General features: G+C 37.9%; 2 protein-coding genes across 2 annotated transcripts; one reads left to right on the top strand and one right to left on the bottom strand.

Annotated features, from left to right (window-relative positions):
* Positions 1-3,431: 3,431 nt before the first annotated feature.
* Positions 3,432-19,259, top strand: LOC104224694 (AP-5 complex subunit mu). Its single transcript, XM_009776378.2, has 8 exons — positions 3,432-3,645; positions 3,721-3,864; positions 5,106-5,417; positions 7,880-8,163; positions 8,275-9,170; positions 10,968-11,024; positions 18,387-18,434; positions 18,588-19,259. The coding sequence occupies exons 1-8, from the start codon at positions 3,578-3,580 to the stop codon at positions 18,657-18,659; spliced, it is 1,881 nt and encodes a 626-aa protein (XP_009774680.1). The 5' UTR covers positions 3,432-3,577; the 3' UTR covers positions 18,660-19,259.
* A 274-nt stretch (positions 19,260-19,533) lies between these two features.
* On the bottom strand, positions 19,534-21,074 carry LOC104224695 (probable galacturonosyltransferase-like 4). The gene has a single exon (XM_009776379.2). The coding sequence runs from the start codon at positions 20,989-20,991 to the stop codon at positions 19,888-19,890; it is 1,104 nt and encodes a 367-aa protein (XP_009774681.1). The 5' UTR covers positions 20,992-21,074; the 3' UTR covers positions 19,534-19,887.
* Between the last annotated feature and the right edge of the window lie 543 nt (positions 21,075-21,617).

Genomic DNA, 21,617 nt, shown 5'->3' with positions numbered 1-21,617 from the left:
CTGAAGATTTATCAAAGACTTTTCAAAGGTAGTGAATCCCTTATGCAAGTTATTGGAAAAAGATGTCAAGTTCGTGTTCGATGAGAGATGTATGCAAGCCTTTGAACTTCTCAAGCACAAGTTGACCACCACTCCTATTATTACCGCACCCAATTGGAGCTTGCTTTTTGAGCTCATGTGTGATGCGAGCGATGTTGCGGTTGGGGCGATTTTGGGTCAAAGAGTGAACAAAATGTTTCATCCGATATACTATGCAAGCAAGACAATGAATGATGCTCAAGTGAACTACACGGTGACTGAGAAAGAGCTTTTAGCTATTGTATTCGCAATGGAGAAATTTTGGCCGTATTCATGGGTGCCAAGGTCATAGTTCATACCGATCATGACGCACTCCGGTACTTGATGACGAAGAAGGATTCCAAAGCTAGGCTGATGCGATGGATCTTGTTACTTCAAGAGTTTGATTTGGAGATTGTGGACTGAAAGGGTAGTGAAAACCAAGTGGCGGACCACTTATCCCTCTTGGAGGAGGAGGGGAGGCCTCATGATGGCCTAGAGATCAATGATCCATTTCCCGATAAGCAACTCCTTTTGGTGTCGGTGAATGGTATGCCATAGTTTGCGGATATTGCTAATTTTCTTGTGACTGGTATAATCCCGTGTGAGCTCTCTTCTAACCAAAGGAAGAATCTCAAACGGGATAGTTTGGATTTCTATTGGGATGAGCCGTACTTGTTCAAGATTTGCACGGATGGTGTGATCCGAAGGTGTGTCCCGGAGGAGGAGCAATTGAGTATCTTAGAGGCTTATCATTCCTCTCCCTATGGTGGCCATCATGGCGGGGTGAGGACGGCTTCAAAAGTTCTTGGTTGTGGGCTTTATTGGCCAACTTTGTACAAAGATGCAAGTGAACTTGTAAATAGATGTGACGAATGTCAAAGAGCGGGTGGAATTTCGAAGAAAGATGAGATGCCTCTCAATACCATCCTTGAAGTTGATATTTTTGATGTATGGAGCATTGATTTTATGGGCCCATTTGTTAGCTCGTGTGGGAACACATACATTCCTGTGGCAGTTGACTATGTTTCAAAGTGGGTCGAAGCTATGGCTTTACCCAACAATGAAGCTCGGAGTGTTGTTGCGTTTCTCAAGAAGAGCATTTTTACAAGGTTTGACACTCCTCGTGCAATCATAAGTGATGGGGTCTCATTTTTGTAATAGAGATTTTGACACTTTGCTTGCAAAGTATAGTGTCAATCACAAAGTTTCTACTCCTTATCATCCTCAAGCGAGTGACCAAATTGAAGTCTCAAATAGGGAAATCAAGAGTATATTGTCAAAAACGATCAATGCAAATAGGACCGATTGGTCAAAGAAGTTGGAGGATACTCTATAGACTTATAGGACTGCTTACAAGACTCTGATTGGTATATCTCTGTACCGGTTGGTGTTTGGAAAAGCTTTCCATCTACTGGTTGAGTTAGAGCACAAGGCCATGCGGGCTTTGAGGAAGCTGAATCTTGAATGGGATGTGGCAGCAAATCTTCATGTGGAGCATCTTAATGAACTTGATGAATTCCGATTCCATGCCTACTCCAGTTCGTCCTTGTACAAGGACAAGATGAAGTACCTTCATGATAAATATGCTCGTGGCAAGGAGTTCAAAGTGGGTGATTTGGTTCTCTTGTTCAACTCTCGGTTACATCTGTTTCCGGGAAAGCTTAAGTCGAAATGGAGTAGACCTTTTGAAGTGGTGTTTGTGACTCCGTTTGGTGCACTTGACTTGAAGAACAAAAATGGAGAGGTTTTCAGAGTTAAAAGATTGATGACAGCCACGTGGTGGAACTACTCCATCTAAAGTGGTTTGATAGTAACCTGCGTCGTGCCGCGACGTTAAATCAGGCGCTTCTTGGGAGGTAACCCATGTGTCTTTCTTTTTGTTTTTCTTTGATTCTTTTCTTAGTGTAGGATTTATTTTTGGACTGATTGGTTGTGAGATGTGTAGGATTGTTTTGATGCAGTGCAGAACTAAGTTGGAAAAATGCACACCCTCTGAAGTTTGCATTGCAGCCACATTGCATTTTGTGCGGACTGTAGTGGCCTTAGTGCGGGGCCAACAATTCAATGCAGACCGCAGAGTTCATTGGTCAAAAATGAGGAGTCTCTGAAGTTTTCAACGGTAGCCGCAATGCATTTAGTGCGGTCCGCGGTGGATCACTACGACTGCATTGCATTTCTTGCGGTCCGCAGTGGACATCCCCCAGTACCTCTTGTTTTTGAGCACTGCGGACCGCGGTGCCATTTTGTGCGGTCCGCGGTGGGTAGGTAAGTTGGGCCCCAGTTCCTTTTTCTATAAATAGAACCTGAGACACTCATTCTAAATTTTTCGACCATTTGCAATCAAAAGCTAAAAAATCACTGTTCATCTCATCTAATTGCACGAATTCAACTGCTAAGTCTAGTTAATCAACATTGCATCTCACTTCTGGTAATTTTAATTCTTTCTTGGTTGTTTAACTTTGTTATTTTCTAATTGCACGAATTCAACCGCTAAAAGTATAACATTGCATTCTTTGTTTATTCTAAAACTAGAAATTTGTAATTTTTCTACTTAAATGATAAAGTTATAATCCCAATGGTGTGTGTGTGTGGGGATATATAAGACATGGTGTGTTAGAATCTTAATTTTTAAAAAACCTCGTAGTATTATATAAGAGTTTCAAATGATTTTCTAAGAATATAAAATTAGATAACAAAAAAACATAACATTGTAACGATGCAGTGCACCCTTAGTTCATATTAAAAATTTAGTACTTGACTTTTATCAAATTTTATAGTTAAAAAGTTTTTGGGAGAAATTTAAAAATAGCCAGATTTATAAGTGGTCGTGCAAAAATAGCTCAGTTTTAAAAGTAATCGAAATTTAGCTATTTTTTATGTAAAAATAAATCTGAACGAAAATACAATTCAAAATCCGAAAAATACTCCAGCATAATATACTGGAGTTCCAGTATAATATGCCGGTCCAACATAATATACCGGAGTTTGGAGCACCGGTGCTATAGCCTCTAGTATATTATACTGGAGCGAGCAAAATATACCGGTCCAGCATAATATGCTGGAAGTTCATATACAGGTGCACTGAACTCCAGTATATTATGCTGGGTCGGTCTCTGTTGCAGTAAAATAGTGGCTATTTTTCAGTGACTTGATAAACGCTGGCTATTTTTGAATGACCAGTCCGAAAACTAGTTAGACCGTGCTATTTTTACAAAATTTTTGACTATAAAATGAACTCCATCATTCTCGGCCCTTTGGAGAATTTCCCCCCCAAAAAATATTCACCAAATCTCATTTTTAATCTTTAAGTGCCTCGTCAAGTAATTCTCTCAAAAACCATAATGTCAAACGAAATGTCGTCGTAGATATGCAGTAAACGCCAGAAAAACGGTGGCTCAAACGGGAGAAGTTTTATGTTGTGTGTCGTATAATTTACAAGGCTCCTTTTCCCTCAAACGGCGGTGAAATTAGTTGTACACGGCGGAAACCACCGTTGAGTTGATCTCCGGTGTCGCAAATGCCGAGCTCTTGTAGTATTAGAGCTCTCTGGATCCTCGCCAATCAAGACACTGTTGTTTTCTCCCGGTACTTCCTCTCTCCCTCTGTGTGTGTTCTTTCTTTCTTAATTTTGATAGTGGTGGTGGTGTGATGAATTTGCAGAAGATTTCCGGTTGTCGAGAAGAGGTGGCGGGCGGCGTGTGAGAGAGATAAGAGTTTAATCGAGGATGATTTGAATTATACTGGGGTGCCTGCTCTTCCTACTGATTCAGAGATAGCTGCTGCATTCATTGACCGCAAGAAAAGGTTTTTTAAATCCTTTTTCGAATATAGGTTTAATCTTGGGATGATAGCTTATATGTTTTAGTATTATTTATACTTGAAGAGAACATAATAGTACTATCCTTATCTCATCTTTTACTTTTTTTGGATAGTTGAGAAATTAGATGTTTCTGAGTTTCAAAACTCTGTAGATAATAGCGCTTACTTCTACCTTCTCTGAAAAAAGTATCTAAATTTTAGGATCTAAGTTTATTTCTCTTAATCAAGTCAATGTGTGTGGTTTGGATAATATACTGAATGCTTATTATGTATGGAGGAAATAAGTTGTTAGGAATAAAGAATTGTGGGTTCGCTACGGTCATTTATTTAATTCTATTTCCTAATTTAATAATCTTAGAGATGATGTGAGAGGGTAATAATCCAGTTTAAAGAACTAGACCAAATGACAAAGTGGAGCTTCAATTAGCTTGATTTTACTCTTGAGCCTTTCATTGTGAAATTTTGGTTTCATGGCTAAAAGCCAGATGCGAGTCTTGCCTAGTGAAACACATGTTTTTTGTAGTTCAGTTGGAGAAATGAATTTTCAGTTCAAAAGATGGATTATCAGCAAAAAGTTGAAGAATTCCCAAGGATAAGGAAGCCACGGGACTTTCGATCATCATTTTTATTTGTTAGACTTCAGTTCAATTCTTTCTGGTGTCCAATTCTATGATAAATAAAAAATAAAGAAATCTGATCAGTACTACATGGAGATAAATGACTATAGGGAGACCCCTCCCACATCCTTCTCTTTCTCGGTGTATTTCTATTATTGTGGTCAGAGGGGATAGGTTCATGTTTGAAAGGTTGGTTCCTCGAAATTGCAAGTTGAGATTTGAATGACATCTTGAAACCATCTTCTTATCTCTTTTTTGGATGGAAAAACTCAGATGTTTTGCATTTTCGCAAGTCCATTTTCTTTCTGATTCTGTCAAATTTGTGAATTTCTTGGTTATGGAAGATTTAGGTAAGAAAATCTCTAGTAATTTTCCTATTAACTTCTTCTATACAGATGTCTGGTGTTATTAGCTATGACTGTTGATGAAGTTGTCATGGAGAGTGAAATGGCATGCAACTGCTCACTATCTGACTTTATCATGTCAAATCCGTTATCTTACTTATTGTTGACTTAGTTTCCATTGTTCTTTTTATCTTTCTTCAGTTTATGTCCTTACATTGTAGCCATTGGAATTTCCATGAATTACAATGTATAACTTTTTCTATAGGGAGGGATCTGCTCGTGGATTTGGCATTAGGATAAACCAGTCAGTTGAAGGTTCAGATTCCTGGGTTGATGATCCAATTACGCGTCACATAATAAGTCTTTACACTAAAAATGAACAGGAGGAAACAAATCGTACTTTGTGGCCGCTTGTTTTGCACATAAAGGACCACTACTGTATCCTTGTACTGCCTTTAGTGGAACCTCATCATCTAAAAACATATATAAGGATGTGTAAAAGATCTGACTGTGGAAATGCTGTTGGAGCAGATGAAAGTTTATCAGCCCTCCTGCTTAATCTTCCATCCATCACAGGGTAAGTTCCATCTTTACCTGTTTCAAGTTAAGAGGTAAAACTGACATTTGACATCTATCTATGGCTTAAGTTGATTCCTCCTTTGATGTAAGAGTATTCATTAGTTGTCTTTTTCCTTCTTGTTCACTGCTTGATCAGTCATTAAGCTCCACGCTCAACTGATGCTATTAATTCTCTTACCTCTTTTATCCTTGGGCACATTTTCTCACTGATATTATGATATGAATGCTGCCTTCTTTCATATAGGCAGATTACTTTCCTATTTTCTCATCCTAAGTGCAACAACTGTAATTTATATATATTTGATGTCTCGACCTGAGTTTCCAATGTCTAAATTCTATCCTCAGTGATCTATCCTGTTAGGGATCTATTTTACAGATGAACTTCTCCACTTGGCTTGCTTTCTGTTTCCGTTTAATCTTCATATAAGTTTTTGCCATACAAGTCTCTGAATGCAGAAAAATAATTCACCATATCGCTGTTATTGGTTCTGGTTTTCTTGGCTCTAGTGATGCTTCTCTGAGTTGTTTCATTTTACCTGATATGTTATTCCTTTCCCGTGTTCCCTCCTTTTCTCTTGCTTGAGATATTCATGTACAGGATTCATGGAAGGCCATTAAAATTGATAGAGGCTCCTTGATTCCCTCGCCACTTTTGCATGTATAAATGGGCATATCTGAACATAGGAGTACCCATTCATCATCTCTCCTCCTTTTCATCTTCCATATTAAGCTTATATGATTTATCTGGTAAATACCAAAAAAGGATTTATCTGGTATCTTTTTTTTCTTTTTGTTTGATGGTATCAGTGCTGTCGTAATAACATTTGACTTCGTAATCTTGTTTGGTCCATAATATGTATTATAGGTGGACTAACATCAACTTTCAGGTCAGCTATTTCCTCTTCAAGTTTCAAGAAATTGTACAAGTATAGAATCTTTTCGAAATTGTAACCCCTGCCAAGAGAGAAATAAATAAAATTAATGCTTGAGATAGTGAAAGAGTAGGAAGGTAAAAGATGCTTTTGACATTAAACTAGTAACAGTTTGTTTGCCAATTAATTTGAACATGCTTTACTACTAATCTGTTGCTTTGACCCAAAAAAATGAAATGATAATTTAAAAACAACAGTAATAGTAATAATATTATGATTTAGTGCATACTCTCCACACTGAACTTGCAAAAAATTCCCGGCACGACTTAACTTTGCTGGGGACTCATTACACACCCCAACATGTAAAAGGAGTGGTCTGAGACCCCCTTACACTGCCACGTTGTTTGCGCGTCTTTAGTAGATAATGGAATGGCATGAAATGTTAAAAAGTGTTTGAGACCTCATTTCACTACCATATGTCCAACATTTATATTTTTTCTTTCCTTTCTTTTAAAAGGGTCATCTTCTTCTCCATTTTCTGCAGACCTCCATTGCTATTTTTCACCATCTTCTTCCATATTTTCTTACCGACTTTTTGCCTAATTAGTTTAAAGTTATCCAGAAAAATCAATTATTATTTCCAGTAATGTTTGATTATAATAAAGCACGCAAGTTAATTACATTTGCCTAACGAAACTCCAGCCATTCTGCAGCACCGTAAAGACTTCCTGCTTTTTAGAGCAAACAATGAGAACAAAGTCATATATACTCAAAGAAAAGAGGGGGGGGGGAGGGAGAACCACCCACAGCGATTTAAGAGTGCAGAGAAAGAGAAGTGGCTGGAGAATTTTCCCGGGTCCGAACACTCGGTAGTGATGTTTTAATCGGAGACTGAAGTTGAAAGGGTGCTTCCATGGACATGAGGTAGATATATGTATGTTGGACATTGTAAGGGGTATAGTTCTGATTTTTTTTTCTTTGATACGTGTCAAGCATATGAATCACACCCTCCACTTTACAATGGTCTAACACAGTTCAAGGGGATCTCAGATCCACTTTTTACAAGTTTGGGTGTATAACGGGGAACCTGCAAAGTTAAGGTGTGCAAGGGGTTTTTTCTCAAGTTCGGGGGGAGGGGGAGGGGAATATGTATTAAAGCTAATAATAATGATGCTGATAATCGCCCTGTAATTGCCCAGCCAAAATATCATAGAGTTCCTTTTCTAGATACAGTATTATAGATCTTTGAGCCTGTCATTGCCACCTACTATTCCTTGCTGTGTATAGAGGAACTAGTTTCTTTCTTTTGGGGTTTGTTTGTGTGTGTGTGGGGGGGGGGGATTTGATTAGTTTATAGGAGTTAATTTGACAGTTCATTAGAGTATAGCATATTAAATTCTTTCTTGTACTTAATCATATACTTATACATGAACTTCGCTCCACGAAGTTAGCTTTGAAGCTGGGGTTTAGCTTGGTCTAATATGAATCATCGCAAGGTTCTTTTATGGCTAATGCAGGTTGGTTTAGATCTTGCGTAATTGGATCCAGTTCCACTTATTACTAAAATTGCAATACTTTCCAAATACAGGGCATTTATGGTGGGTCACATGATAGGAGACATCATAACAGGCAATGTGACAGAACCTGAAATAGTCATAAGTGCATCTCCATCAGTGGGTGGGTTGTTGGATTCTCTCACTGGAAGTATTGGCATCTCAGCAAGAGCAAAACCTGTAGCTGCTCCAGTTGCAGGATCCACAGCTTCTGGAGCTGCAACCAGTGGAGCAATGGCATCTGATACCCCAAAGATTGGTTTGAGGCCCCTAGATAGAGATGCTATTCGCTCTTTTATAAGCAGTGCGATGCCATTTGGTTGGTAATCTTTATTTTGGTATCTACCATTGCACTTTTTTTGTCCAAGCTTGTGTGACTTAATTGAAGGATTTACTCTTTGCTGAAAAAAGCCATCTACCTTAAATGTAGGCACCCCTCTGGATCTTAACTACACCAACATTTCAGCTGTCAAGATTAATGGATTTTCTCCAGCAGATATCCCTCCTGCAGACCAGAAGCAACCAGCATGGAAGCCTTATCTCTATAGAGGGAAGCAGAGAATTCTGTTCACAATTCATGAGACAGTCCATGCTGCCATGTATGATCGCGATGAAATTCCAGATCGCATAACAATTTCAGGTCAAGTTAACTGTCGAGCGGAATTAGAAGGGTTGCCCGATGTGATGTTCCCACTTATAGGTTTGGACACTGCTCGTGTTGAGCTATTATCCTTCCACCCCTGTGCTCAAGTTCCAGAGCATGGTAACGAGAAGCAAGCACTTATGTTCTCACCACCATTAGGAAATTTCGTATTGATGCGTTTTCAGGCACTTTGTGGTATGCGGCCTCCGATCAAGGGTTTTTATCAGCTTTCAATGGTTTCAGAAAATGAAGGTGCTTTTTTGTTTAGGTTACGGCTCATGGAAGGTTATAGAGCTCCTCTGTCGATGGATTTCTGCACAGTGACAATACCTTTCCCCAGGAGAAGGGTGCTTTCTTTTGAAGGGACACCTTCTATTGGAACAGTTTCAGTTGCTGAACACTTTGTTGAATGGAAAATTATAACAACCGGTCGAGGAGTATCTGGAAAGAGTGTTGAGGCAACATTTCCGGGGACAGTAAAGTTTTCTCCATGGCAACCTCAAAGATTGCCTTCCTTAGGGGCAGTACTTGGGAATATGGAAGATGAAGAGAGTGATGCCGAAACAGAGTCGACGAATAATATGGCGAATGTGGAAGACTTTTTAATGGAGAAAATGAATAAGGATCTTCAAGCAGTTGATTTGGAGGAGCCATTTTGCTGGCAAGCATACGATTATGCTAAAGTAAGTATTCTGTTTAGCAACTTTAGTTGTAATGCTTCCTCTTTCATGGATTATTTTGATGTGAGCTGTCCAGACAGCTAAGGTTTCCTTTTATTTTTCCATATAAACTCCTTTTTTTGGGGGTAAGGTAAACAATTCTATTAGCAGTGGGGAAAACTCCCTAAAACCTCGCTTTCTGTTTGGAACATCATTCCTGCTGCTATATGCTGGATCATTTGGAAAGAAAGAAATGCTAGGATTTTTGCAGACAAGAATGACACTGTACTTAAGCTTAAACACAAATGTATTTGTTTAGTTTTTGGTGCAACATGGCTGCGCCAAACTTCTTAGAGCCCGAAGCTATGTTGAACTTTATCTGTTCATTACAGTCTCTGTGATGCACATATCTGATATCTGTATCTTTAAAATGAATATTTCCCAGTTTCTGCTGGTTTCATCAATATGTTTTACCTTATCAAAAAAAAAAAATCATGTATACAAGTAGTATACTATAAGGTAGAGAATCTACTACATAATGTGATTCTCTATGAATGACAACCAAGCTTTCTACACACTGGAGCTTCATTGGTGCACCAAAAAGAAACTAGGGATAAGAGGGCTATTCTTCGAACATGCTAGTACTGGAATTTACTTTGAGTTTAGGTATACTAAGTAACCAAACGTTTAAGATTAAGCAAAGAGCTGGCGAAGTCGCATGTTAAAGTTAGGAAGATATTGTCTTAGCAGAGAATGTGGCCCTAGATAGAGCTGATTGAAAAAAAAAATAAAGGCAACCCGGTGCACAAAGCATCCCGCGTTCATGCAGGGTCCGGGGAAGGGCCGCACCTCAGGGGGTGTAATGTAGGCAACCTACCCTGATTCAAGTAACAATGGTTGATTCCAAGGCTCTAATCCGTGACCTATAGGTCACACGGAGACAACTTAAGCGTTGCTCCAAGGCTCCCTTCATAGAGCTGATTGAAAAAAAAAAGAATGAATGTATATAGCAGACTTCGTGAAAACTGTTAGACTTGGGGACATACTTTTTTTATCAGTATATGTTTTTTAATCGGCAAGGACTTCTTTATACCTGTAGTACTAGTGTTATTCTCGTATTTCCTATTCTTAGATTTCTATTACTATCTTTTGTCTTTGCTTTGGTTATCTTATTTTTTCTGGCTGTGGTTACTGCTTCTCTTTCCATGGCTTCTTCATTACTGTATTTCTTTTTCAAAACTGCTATGATTATGCCTTCCTTGAGCTGAGAGTCTATCGGAAACCACCTCTCTACCTTCACGACGTAGAGGTAAGGTTTGCGTACACACTACCCTCCCCAGACCTCACTTGTGGGATAACGCCGGGTATGTCGTTTTTGTCGTTGATGTTTTGAGTTGGGATCGTACTTGATACCCCATCACAAGATTACCACCCAGAGAGAGAGAGAGAATGTTCGAGGAGCTTTCTGGGATCAATTTGTTACCACAGCCCATAACCATCAGCACTCCCTATCCCTGGGAGTTTATATTCCTGTCCCCTCAGACAAGAAGAGAATAAGGAGAGGAACAGAGAGAGAGAGAGACTATTCAAAACAGAAAAAGAGGAACAGAAGAGTAACAAGGTTAGGCGAGTCCGAAGAGTGCAAATTGACTCTACTGATTTTTGTTTTTATACAGTCAAAAGTACTTCATCAACCTCATAATCAAGATATATTCCTTTTTAATAGTATGACAATTAGCTGATGTGGATATGAACATTTCTTAAGTTATTGAAATTAATTGCTTTGTGAAAAGTATATTTATACTCATCATGTGATTGCAGGTTTCATTCAAGATAATGGGAGGATCTTTGTCAGGAATGTCTATTGATCCAAAATCTGTAAGTCCTCTATAAATCATCTGTTGTCAAGTTGATTCTTTCTTTTAGAGGGGAACATTATCATGGAAATAAATCATGAATAGTTCAACCTGTGTTATCCTAATTTATTATCTACAAGTAGCATGAAACCAATAATTACTGAATATCATTATCTGAAAAATCTTTCCCTTTCAATTTTCATTTGGCTAAAAGAACTATGTGAATTGTCTCTCTCTCTCTTTTTTTCTTTTTTTGTGAGTCCATGTATTTGCGACCGAGTTTTACTAATTTTTATCCAGGTTTTTTTTTCTCTTCAAAACCATCAAGTTAGTCAATCGATCTACTTGGTCTCAATCCCAAACTAGTTAGGGAGTTAGGGTTGGCTTTTTGAATCCTTTATATCCATTCCGAGTCTATTTGACTCATTTCATTCCAATAGTAGATAACTTATCGTTTGAGGCAAGTTAAGAGTTCTCTAAAACTAGAATTCTCTATATCCGACATTTATCTCTGCAATGACCAACAAATCTCCAATCATACTAGAAAGATTCCTGTCAAATACCGAAACTTATATAAGTGTAACAACTATAACTCATTGAGTGAGTTATACATGCCTTGATATTGATATTGATGATTTTCCAATATTAACTGGTGCTTATGAAGGTTACCCATGGTTTATTACTGTAACCAATATTTCTTCCAATCAAAGATTTTCGCGTTCCATTAGCATTCAATGCCCAATGCGAACCAAGTGGACACAATTTTCCTTCAACTTCCTCCCAATTAGGTGTTTTGAAAAGTATCTGCGTCAACTCGTTATTAATTGACTCTAGACTAAAATGTTGGTTAATGCATTCAGGTGCGAAGCTGATTATCTTTCCCCTAACAGCATATTGATTTGAATCTTTGTTAAGATTCTTGTAAAACTTTAGAACAAGGTCTAGACAAAAATCACCAGGATACTACACGAAAATTTTCCAGTTGTAATACTTGATGGTATCAACTACGGTCTTATCAAAATCGCTATCCTTGCATAAAAATCAATTCCTTTTTCTTTAATGGGTTTTCGGCTATGTTGCGCGGACTCTCCAAAACAGCTGCCACACCCGTGTCGGATCCTCCAAAAATACACTATATTTGGAGGGTGCGACACACACCCATCGATATTTTCGTAGAGTCCGAGCAACATAGGTTTTCGGCCCTTCCATCCTTTGTTGCGTGAAACTTTGGGATAAGGATTCTCTTTGTTTGCCATTTGATGATGGTGATGGGTACTCTATGAAGAAGAAAAGTGAAAAAGATGATTGAGGGTGGTGTATGCCACAGAAAAGTGAAGAAAAAGAAAAGATTTAAAATATTCTTGTGGTCCCAAAAAATTTACTTTATAAGAACTAAAAATGGATGGAAAAATCGAACACTCCACAGACATAGCTGGCTACAAGCAGGGGGTTGGGCAGGGGTTGCGTCACAGCAGAAGTGCGATGCATCGTGGCCTTTTTTCCTTAACTCTATTCCTGTCACTATTTGTTAGCATGGTGTGTCATGCAATCATGATTTGGAGTTCAAATGCATTGGGCTCTTGAAAAGTATTTTTTTCAGTTTTGTTGAATTACTGTAATTATTTATTTCCCTCTCTACTACGCATTGAACATCGTCCTTCCACAATTTGGGTTCCCCCAATCTTATAAAGATACTTTTTATTGATATAAATTTTATACATTATAAATACACTTTTATATATAAAATTTACGGTTTTATAAATAACACACGCGCACGCGCGCGCACACACACATATATGTATGTATGTGTGTGTGTGTATGTATGTGTGTGTGTGGGGGGGGGTGTGGGGGGGGGGTTGGAGTGTGTGTGTGTGCGCGCGTGCCTGAAAATATTAAAGATTTAGATAGACATAAGTATACATTAAAAAAAAAACATAAGTATTTTATGTAAGTATATTTCTTCACTTTTCTTCTTCACAAAGCACCCATCACCATTATCAAATGGCAAAACAGAAAGAATCCTTATCCTAAAGCTTCACGCAATGGAGGATTGAAGGGCCGAAAACCCATTGATGAAAGAGGGATGAATTTTTATGCCGAGGAAGGTGATTTTGATGAGATCATAGTTGATACCATCAAGCATTACAACTTGAAAATTTTCGTGCACCCTATTGGAGATTTTTGTCTAGACCTTGTTCTAGTGTTCTAAAAGAACAAAGATCCAAATTAATATATTGTTAGACGAAGACAAACAACTTCTCACCTGAAAGCATGGACCAACTTGTTGGTCTAGAGTCAGTCAGTGATGATTTTGATGCATATCCTTTCTGCAACACCTAATGGGGAGGAAGTTGAAGGAAAATTGTGCCCATTTGGTGCCAATTGGGCGTTGAATCCTAATGGAACGCGATTGGAAGATATATTGGCTAAAGTAATAGTCCATGAGTGACATTCACAAGTCTAGATTGATACCAAATATAAATAATTTATTGGTTTAACTAGAGTATTTCTCCATTATGCCATCTGCACTCATATGCCACTTAATGTTGGAAAAATATTCAATATCATGTGTAACTGACTCAAATGTGAGGAGTATTTTCTTCACTCCAACAATAACATCTTTGTTAAAATACTTTGATATATACCTACTCTCCTAAATATTTGTTACAGCTTCTTCAAGAATGATTAGTAAAATTATTTTGAGCTAATGTGACAAACTAATGGTCCAAAAAAAGAACTAGGCAAAATAAAAGACCAAGTCAAGCACGCCCTACCAAATGTACAACTGGAAATTATGAGACAACTAATGCACAACTGGGAATTATGGCATTTGGCAATTCAATTGGATGGACTGGTACATCAATTTGCTCAAGTTGGAAGAATTGATATATTGGAAGAAAAGATGAAAAATAGTATGGGTAGATTGGAAGAAAAATAGAGCGGAGGTTTCATGGAGTTGAGCAAAATGCAAGACACAACGTACAATTTTACTGTGATTTGTGAATTTTCTAATATGATGCGTCTATTGGTGGATCTTTGGAATTTCTTTATTTGCTAGTTTTTCTGCCATTTGAATGGGCAGATCCATCAAAAGCAGCTTGGGAATTCCACATTTTTTTAACCAAGCTACCTTAAAAAACCAACAACCACTGGCTGATGAAACACCACTGCTACCACTGGTTGTACCTAATGGTTCAGATCTAATGTCAACACAAAGTAGTAATATTCTTAATAATTTTCCAGATCTGAACAGTATCACTGCTTTTGATGACCTTGCAGGTATTTTTTCACCTCAAAAGGTAAACCATATATGATAAAAGAAGGTGATCGACATAAAAAAAAAAAAGCAAAAAGACCACGAGAAGTAGCTAGGAAAGGAAAGGAGATTGTGACAGAGGCAGAAGCCTCTCAGATACAAAAGATAAGGACTATCTGGTTGGGGGGGGGGGGAATGAAAGAAGAATGGCATCTCTCATGCGGCATAGTACATTGAGACTACTGTACAATGCTCATACAATTTCATGTTCCATTTCATTTTTTGGGAAATGCAATTCTCACACCCTGATATCTCATTATTCGTATGCTTTCCTCATCTATCCAAAATCGAGTTCACACTCTATTTTGGTTCCTCACTCATCTTTCTTCCACCTCGTGTAGGAGTATATGTTTTGTCCATAACCTTATTCTAGAAAAACAAGTTAGCCCCTCGTGCTCGATGTGTGTTTCTAGGTTACGCGAGGGTGCATAAAGGATATCGGTGCTATTCACCTGACTTCTAGCTTCACCTTATGTTTGCCAATATTTCTTTGAAAATCAACTATACTTCACCGGTCTAGGCAACCTAGACATTTTTGAGGTGTTACTAGTTCCATCTTTCTGGGGATTCTGTCGCCATCTCTCCTTCATCTTCTCCCACAGCTCCACCACCTACAACACCTTTTGCAACTCCACCACTCTTGATGTATCATCACCGTCAGCGTCTAGCATTAGGTCCAGATAATTCACGTCTTATACTGGATCCTTCACCTACTGAGGACTTGTCTCCTCCTAGTCCTCCAACTTCTCTTCGAAAAGTTATTCAATCCACACTTAATCCTAATTCTAATTATGTTGGTTTGAGTTATTATTATCTAGCATCACACTATGATGCCTTGATGTCTTGTTTGTCCTCCATTTCTATCCTTAAGTCGATAAACGCTCTCTCATCCTAGATGGCAACAGACTATGGTCAAAGAGATATCTGCTTTACATGCTAATGGTACTTGTAGTTTGTTCTTCTACCTCTAGGTAAATCTCCTATTGGCTATCGGTGGATTATGCAGTCAAAGTTGGTCCGGGCATTTAAATAGATCAACTTAATGCCCGCCCTATTGCCAAACGTTATACTCAAATATTTGGACTTGATTACGGTGACTTTTTTCGTCGTGGCTAAAATAGCATATGTCGGTCCTTTTTTTCTATCCATGATTGATGTTTGCCATTGACCTCTATCAATTGGACGTTAAGAATGCTTTTCTCCACTACAATATTGAGGATGAAGTATATATGGAGCAACCACCTCATTTTGTTGCTCAGAGGAGTCTAGCGGTCTTGTATGCCGGATGCATTGATTTGTATGTGGTCTGAAACATTATCCTCGAGAATGGTTTGGTAAGTTCAACACAATTATGTAGGAGTTTGGTATGACTCGCGGTCTCGCTGATCGTTCTGGATTTTATAGATATACTGCTCCAAATTTAAGTTCACGTCTTATACTGGATCCTTCACCTATTGAGGACTTGTCTCCTCCTAGTCCTCTAACTTCTCTTTGAAAATTTATTCAATCCACACTAAATTCTAATTCTAATTATGTTGTTTGAGTTATCATCGTCTAGCATCACACTGTGATGCCTTTATGTCTTGTTTGTCCTCCGTTTCTATCCCTAAGTCGATAAACGCTCTCTCATCCTAGATGGCAACAGACTATGGTCAAAGAGATATCTGCGTTACATGCTAATGGTACTTGGTAGTTTGTTCTTCTACCTCTAGGTAAATCTCCTATTGGCTATCGGTGGATTATGCAGTCAAAGTTGGTTCGAATAGTTAAATAGATCAACTTAATGCCCGCCCTATTGTCAAACGTTGTACTCAGATATTTGAACTAGATTACTGTGACTTTTTCCGTCATGGCTAAAATAGCATATGTCCGTCCTTTTTTTCTATCCATGATTGATGTTTGCCATTGACCTCTTTATCAATTGAACGTTAAGAATGCTTTTCTCCACTACAATATTGAGGATGAAGTATATATGGAGCAACCACCTCATTTTGTTGCTCAGAGGAGTCTAGCGGTTTTGTATGCCGGATGCATTGATTTGTATGTGGTCTGAAACATTCTCCTCGAGAATGGTTTGGTAAGTTCAACACAGTTATGTAGGAGTTTGGTATGACTCACATCCTCGCTGATCGTTCTGCATTTTATAGACATACTGCTCCAAATTTGTGTAGTTATTTGGTAGTTTATGCTGATGATATATTCATCACGGGCAATGATCAGGATGGTATAACTAAATTGAAGCAACTTCTCCTTTATCACTTGCATACTAAGGATTTAGGCAGATTGAAGTACTTCATAGATATTGAGGTCGCTCAGTCCAAATCAGGAATTGTCAATTCACAACGCAAGTATGCTTTATACATCTTGAAGAGTTAGGAATAACATGTTGTTGACCAATTAACACTCATATGGACCCGAATGTTAAGCTTTTGCCACGACAGGTGGGCCCCTTAGTGATACTAGAGTTGGTAAGTTGAACTACCTCATAGTGACTCGACCTGACAACCTTTCTTGTGAGCGTTGTAAGTCGGTTTACGGACTCTTCGTGTGATAGTGATTGTGATGCAGTTATGTTTATTCTTCGATATATAAAATCAGCCACATGCAAAAAATTGCTTTTTGAGGATCAAGGCTATGAACAGGTAGTTGGATATATAAACAATGATTGGGCAGGATCACCTTTTGATAGGCGGTCTACATATGAATATTGTATTCTGGTAGGTGGTAATTTGGTATCTTGAAAGAGTAAGAAACGAAATGTGGTTGCTCGATTTTGTGCAAAAGAAAACCGTCCAATGGTTGTGTCAACTTGCGAACTAGTTTGGATCAAACAATTGCTCAGAAAATTAAAGTTTCGAGAAATCCATCAGATAAAACTTAGATGGAACGTATGAGTTATAACCAAGCTGCTATTTTGCATCAAATCCAGGGTTTCATAGAGAACTAAACACAAGTTCGACTATCACTTCATCACAGAAAAGATACTTTAGGAGACATTGTTACAGAATTTGTGAAGTCAAATGATCAACTTGTAAATATTTTCACCAAGTTCCTCACTTGTTCTCGTATCAGTTACATTTGTAATAAGCTTGGTACATACCACTTGTATGCACCAACTCGAGGGGGAGTGTTAAGAATATTGTAAATAATACTTTATGCTCGCTTCGTCCCACAATTTATGTGATGTTGTTTGACTGGGCGGGAGTTTAAGAATGAAAGAACATATGACTATAAATCATCATCTCATTTAGGGTAAAATGAGAAATTTAAATTTAAATTGTTATTAAATCTAAAAAGGAAAGAGTCACATAAATTGAGACAGAGGGAGTATCAATTATGATTAATTGGATATGATTTGATTGATTGTGTAATTAGGTAGAATATTTCCTTCCTATCTTAGCACTTATATTCACTATTTAAGATTCGGTAGCTTTAGGAAATAATCAAGTTGTGTTTTCACTCATTTCTTTCTTCCTATCTTCCTTTTCCTCACACTAACTCTTAGTTGATTTACTTGGTATTGTTTTTAATTAACACGATATCTTGTGCAAATAACATCCACCATTAAGTCTTATCTTGCACACTATTGGTTAGCTCATTCATAACTAGGGTAAAAAAAATACGGGCTTATCCCAAGTGAAAATCCGCTCTTATGGGAGGGTATTTTTAGCTCTTCTCTTTTCCATTTATTGCATTAGTTGATGTTGCTAATTATTTGTTTTTCACATGTTAATTATGTCAGGTAGATTTCCTTTTATTTGTGAAAATTAATCTAAGTGCTTATTGGTCCATCCTACTTTTCCTAGGCAATAGTAGATTCAACCTACTTCTACACTTCACATTTCTTTCTTAAGCGTACAAACGGACTATTCTCCGCCTTGAACATCTAGATGAAAGCAAATTACCATCGGTCACTGACTCACTGCATCATATGCTTGAACTGCTAACTGTCAGCTCTAGGTTGTGCTGTGAGCAGTTTCTCAGTCACAGAGATTCTCAGGCGCTTTATGTTTCCTGCTTATATTGATATTGAGTTATTGCTATTCTTAATGCGATGAGCCATTGCAGGTAAGCATTTTCCCTGCTGTTAAAGCACCTGTGGAATTTTCTACTCAGGTATTTTTGTTATCAGTTACATAACATATTCTTGATAGTTCTCTAGCTTTATTTGGGTCTGCTTATTACAGCAGCTGTTTGACATCTGCAATCAACCCTGTCTTTTGAGTTATTAAAATCTTTAGTGGTCTGACTTTGGTATGATTGTCACAGGTGACTTCTGGGGATTATATTTTGTGGAACACACTAGGAAAATGTCCTGTTGCTTCCACACCCAAAGCATAGAGTTGCAAAATATATTGTTGGCATATCTGTTAGGAGCAATGACAGACGGTTATCTTGTTGGATGGCTGCTGAGTTTGAGAGGCGAGCACAAAGAGGCTGTATGCAAAAGATATGTATAGTGGGACAATTTGGTGACCAGTTCCTCTTGCAGTTAGATTGCACAGGTGGGAAGTGGATGACTCATGTTTCTTGGCATTTGGTATTTGTGGCACAAGATTATTTAAGACGTGTACAACTACTTCTTGGATACTCAGGTCACACATAATTAGTTAGCTGTATATTATGAGAACTAACTGCATACTTGTACTTGCTTGTGTTGTCTTGGTGTTTCTACTAGGTGAAAGATACTCTTCCTAGAGAGACTCAGTCTCGTGCCTTCTGCTGTTACAGACATGCTTTTGCGAGAAACTTGATCAGCAGTTTACCCCTTGCTTCATTTGAATTTTATAAAACTGGAAAGATGCTGAGATTTCTAGCTCTAAGAAGCGTTTGGTTACTGGGTCTCGTACCTCCTGCTGTAACACATATTTATCCAGTGTTTGGTTATGGGTATTAGCTCATACTGGTTTATATTTTATACCAAATTCTTGGTATTCTTTATGTGTATTAGCTCATACTGGTTTATATTTTATACCAAATTCTTGGTATTCTTTATCCTACATTGGATGTGGCATAATAATAATCCCAGGATTATAATCTTCCGAACCAAATTATCCTACATTGGATGTGGCTGTAAGGCACATTTATCCAGTGAATTGCTTTTTATTTGTCGGGACACTGGAGTTCATTGAATTGGATCCCTTGACTGAAAGGGTTCTCTGTGTTGTAAGATAAATCTTTTTAAGCCTAAATATATTCTGTTGTAAGCGTTATGGATTCATGAAGGAAACATTCAAAAATTAACACTTAACCTTTACAATCAAGAAAAACGAATGTACAAAGCCTAATAAGGGGAGAACAATTAAGTTCATTCACTTTCGTGAATTCCTTTCTTAGCTATCGATGTCTAATATACCTGTAGACTCTTTTAGCTTCATTCTTTAGATTACAAGGCCTAAGGATTCTACATCTCAAGCCTTAGGACTATTAGCTGTAATCTTAATCATTCTTCCCTGACAATGTCTTACAGTGCAATTATATTGCATCTATGTTTGCACCATTTCATTTTCAAATGCAGCAAGTTCTCTTTCTATCAATCTATCTTGAGTTCTATTCAGTTCTCTCTCTCTCACTCTTCTAATGCAACTCTGGTTGAACGATACAGATCGTACGGTGCCCACAAGTAATCGATGGTACAGGGCTTTCGAGCATCAAGTCTCAACCATGGCTTACCCTTGCCACTCCAATGCAGTAGGCTGATGGGTCCAGGGTGAAGTCCCCTACATTTTCCTTCAAAGTTGTCACCACCTAATCCATGTTGGTTCCATCTATGATCAACTGCCTTAATGTTTCCTGCAAACACAAGCAAAATTGGAGGCAAAGACCCCAAATGGTAAATTCTTCTTTGCTTTTGTATTAACATCCATTCTTCAACCTTTTGTGTGTACCCTCCTTTCCTCCATTCATCAAGATCCATCACCATTACACCTGTGTTGAAGTAACATGGCCGTCTTCCCTCAAATGTTTTCGCCAAATTCACGTCCGACCAAAATGTGTCTGTAAAATAGTTTATAAAGTTTGCATGGCAATATTCTGGGGCTGCCAAGACTTTATCTCCTAAATCCACTCCCCATAACTTGGCAATATCATCCACAACAATGATATCTGAGTCTAAGTAAATTACGCGAGGCACGTCCTTAGGGAGAATATCTGAGAGGTAAATTCTTGCATAATTTAAAGGTTGATCCAGGGCTTGTCTAATTGACTTGGATATCTTTCCCCTAACACGATTAGGATGAAAGTGGTAGATTTTGTAGCTTAGGTAAGGGAAAGTGGAGTTGATAAGGGAAATAATCTCAGGCTCAAGATGAATGGAAAGGAAATGAAAGGAAGTGTTTTCTGGGCATGTTGAATGTTGCAAAATAGACAATACTGCAGCCATTGTGCCCCTAATATAATTGGCATCAACAGGCATTACTATTTGGATTTTGTCTATGTCACGTGAGCTGCATGCATTGCCATTGTGAAAGGCAGGTGCTTCTCGGAAGGAAGGAATGTCATCGGAGGTAGGTTTTTGGATGGCAACAACGCGAATGGCGTTAGCAAAAGAGGAGGAGAAGGTGGTGGTGGTAGGATGTAAGAGGAGGAGGGAAAGAAGGCCTATGATTGGAAAATAGTTAGAAGAAGAAGAAGAAGAAGAAGAAGAGGGGACATTTTTGTTCCAAAAGGCCATCCTTCCTTAAGCTACATTTCTTGATTTTTTTTTTCTTGGGCTAATAATATGGATGTCAAAAGAGCGGGAGAGTCTTAATCCGTGTTCATGCTTGACTAACTCAAAAGAAAGTAATTTTTAGAGAGAAAAACGTGGTCATTAAACGAGGTTGTTAATGGAATTGTTTTAGTGATAATCTACGTTTAAGGGTATACAACAGAAGTGAAATTTTATCATGAAATGTAGGGATGACCGATATTTTTGCAAGTACAGCCATTTATTTTCGATGTCCTAAATTATTGCCAATACAAAAACTTTTACAAATTACATGTTTGTTAGGGTGCATCTTTAGAGTATCAGCTATCATCTTGACATGGACAATAATCCCTAATCATGAAAATATTAGGAATGTCTAAAATCATGGTATGCACATCTCTAGATAGATGTTCAGTAATAAGGAAAAGATCAACAATTTTTCTTTTGCTCAGATAAAATTCTAGTGAAAGATAAACTTCAAACATTTAATTTCTTTTAAATCATAAAATAATGGAACTAAATGTTAATAAATATATCAAAATAAATGTTAAAACCAAAGTATCAAAACAAAAGTTGTGCCTCATAACTAGTAGAAGATAGATGAAACTTTT

Source organism: Nicotiana sylvestris, chromosome 1 (assembly GCF_000393655.2).
Source record: "Nicotiana sylvestris chromosome 1, ASM39365v2, whole genome shotgun sequence".
In the NCBI taxonomy this organism is placed as follows: domain Eukaryota; kingdom Viridiplantae; phylum Streptophyta; class Magnoliopsida; order Solanales; family Solanaceae; genus Nicotiana; species Nicotiana sylvestris.
The sequence above is the reverse complement of the archived record's forward strand: the minus strand, read 5'-3'. Positions and strand labels throughout refer to the sequence as shown.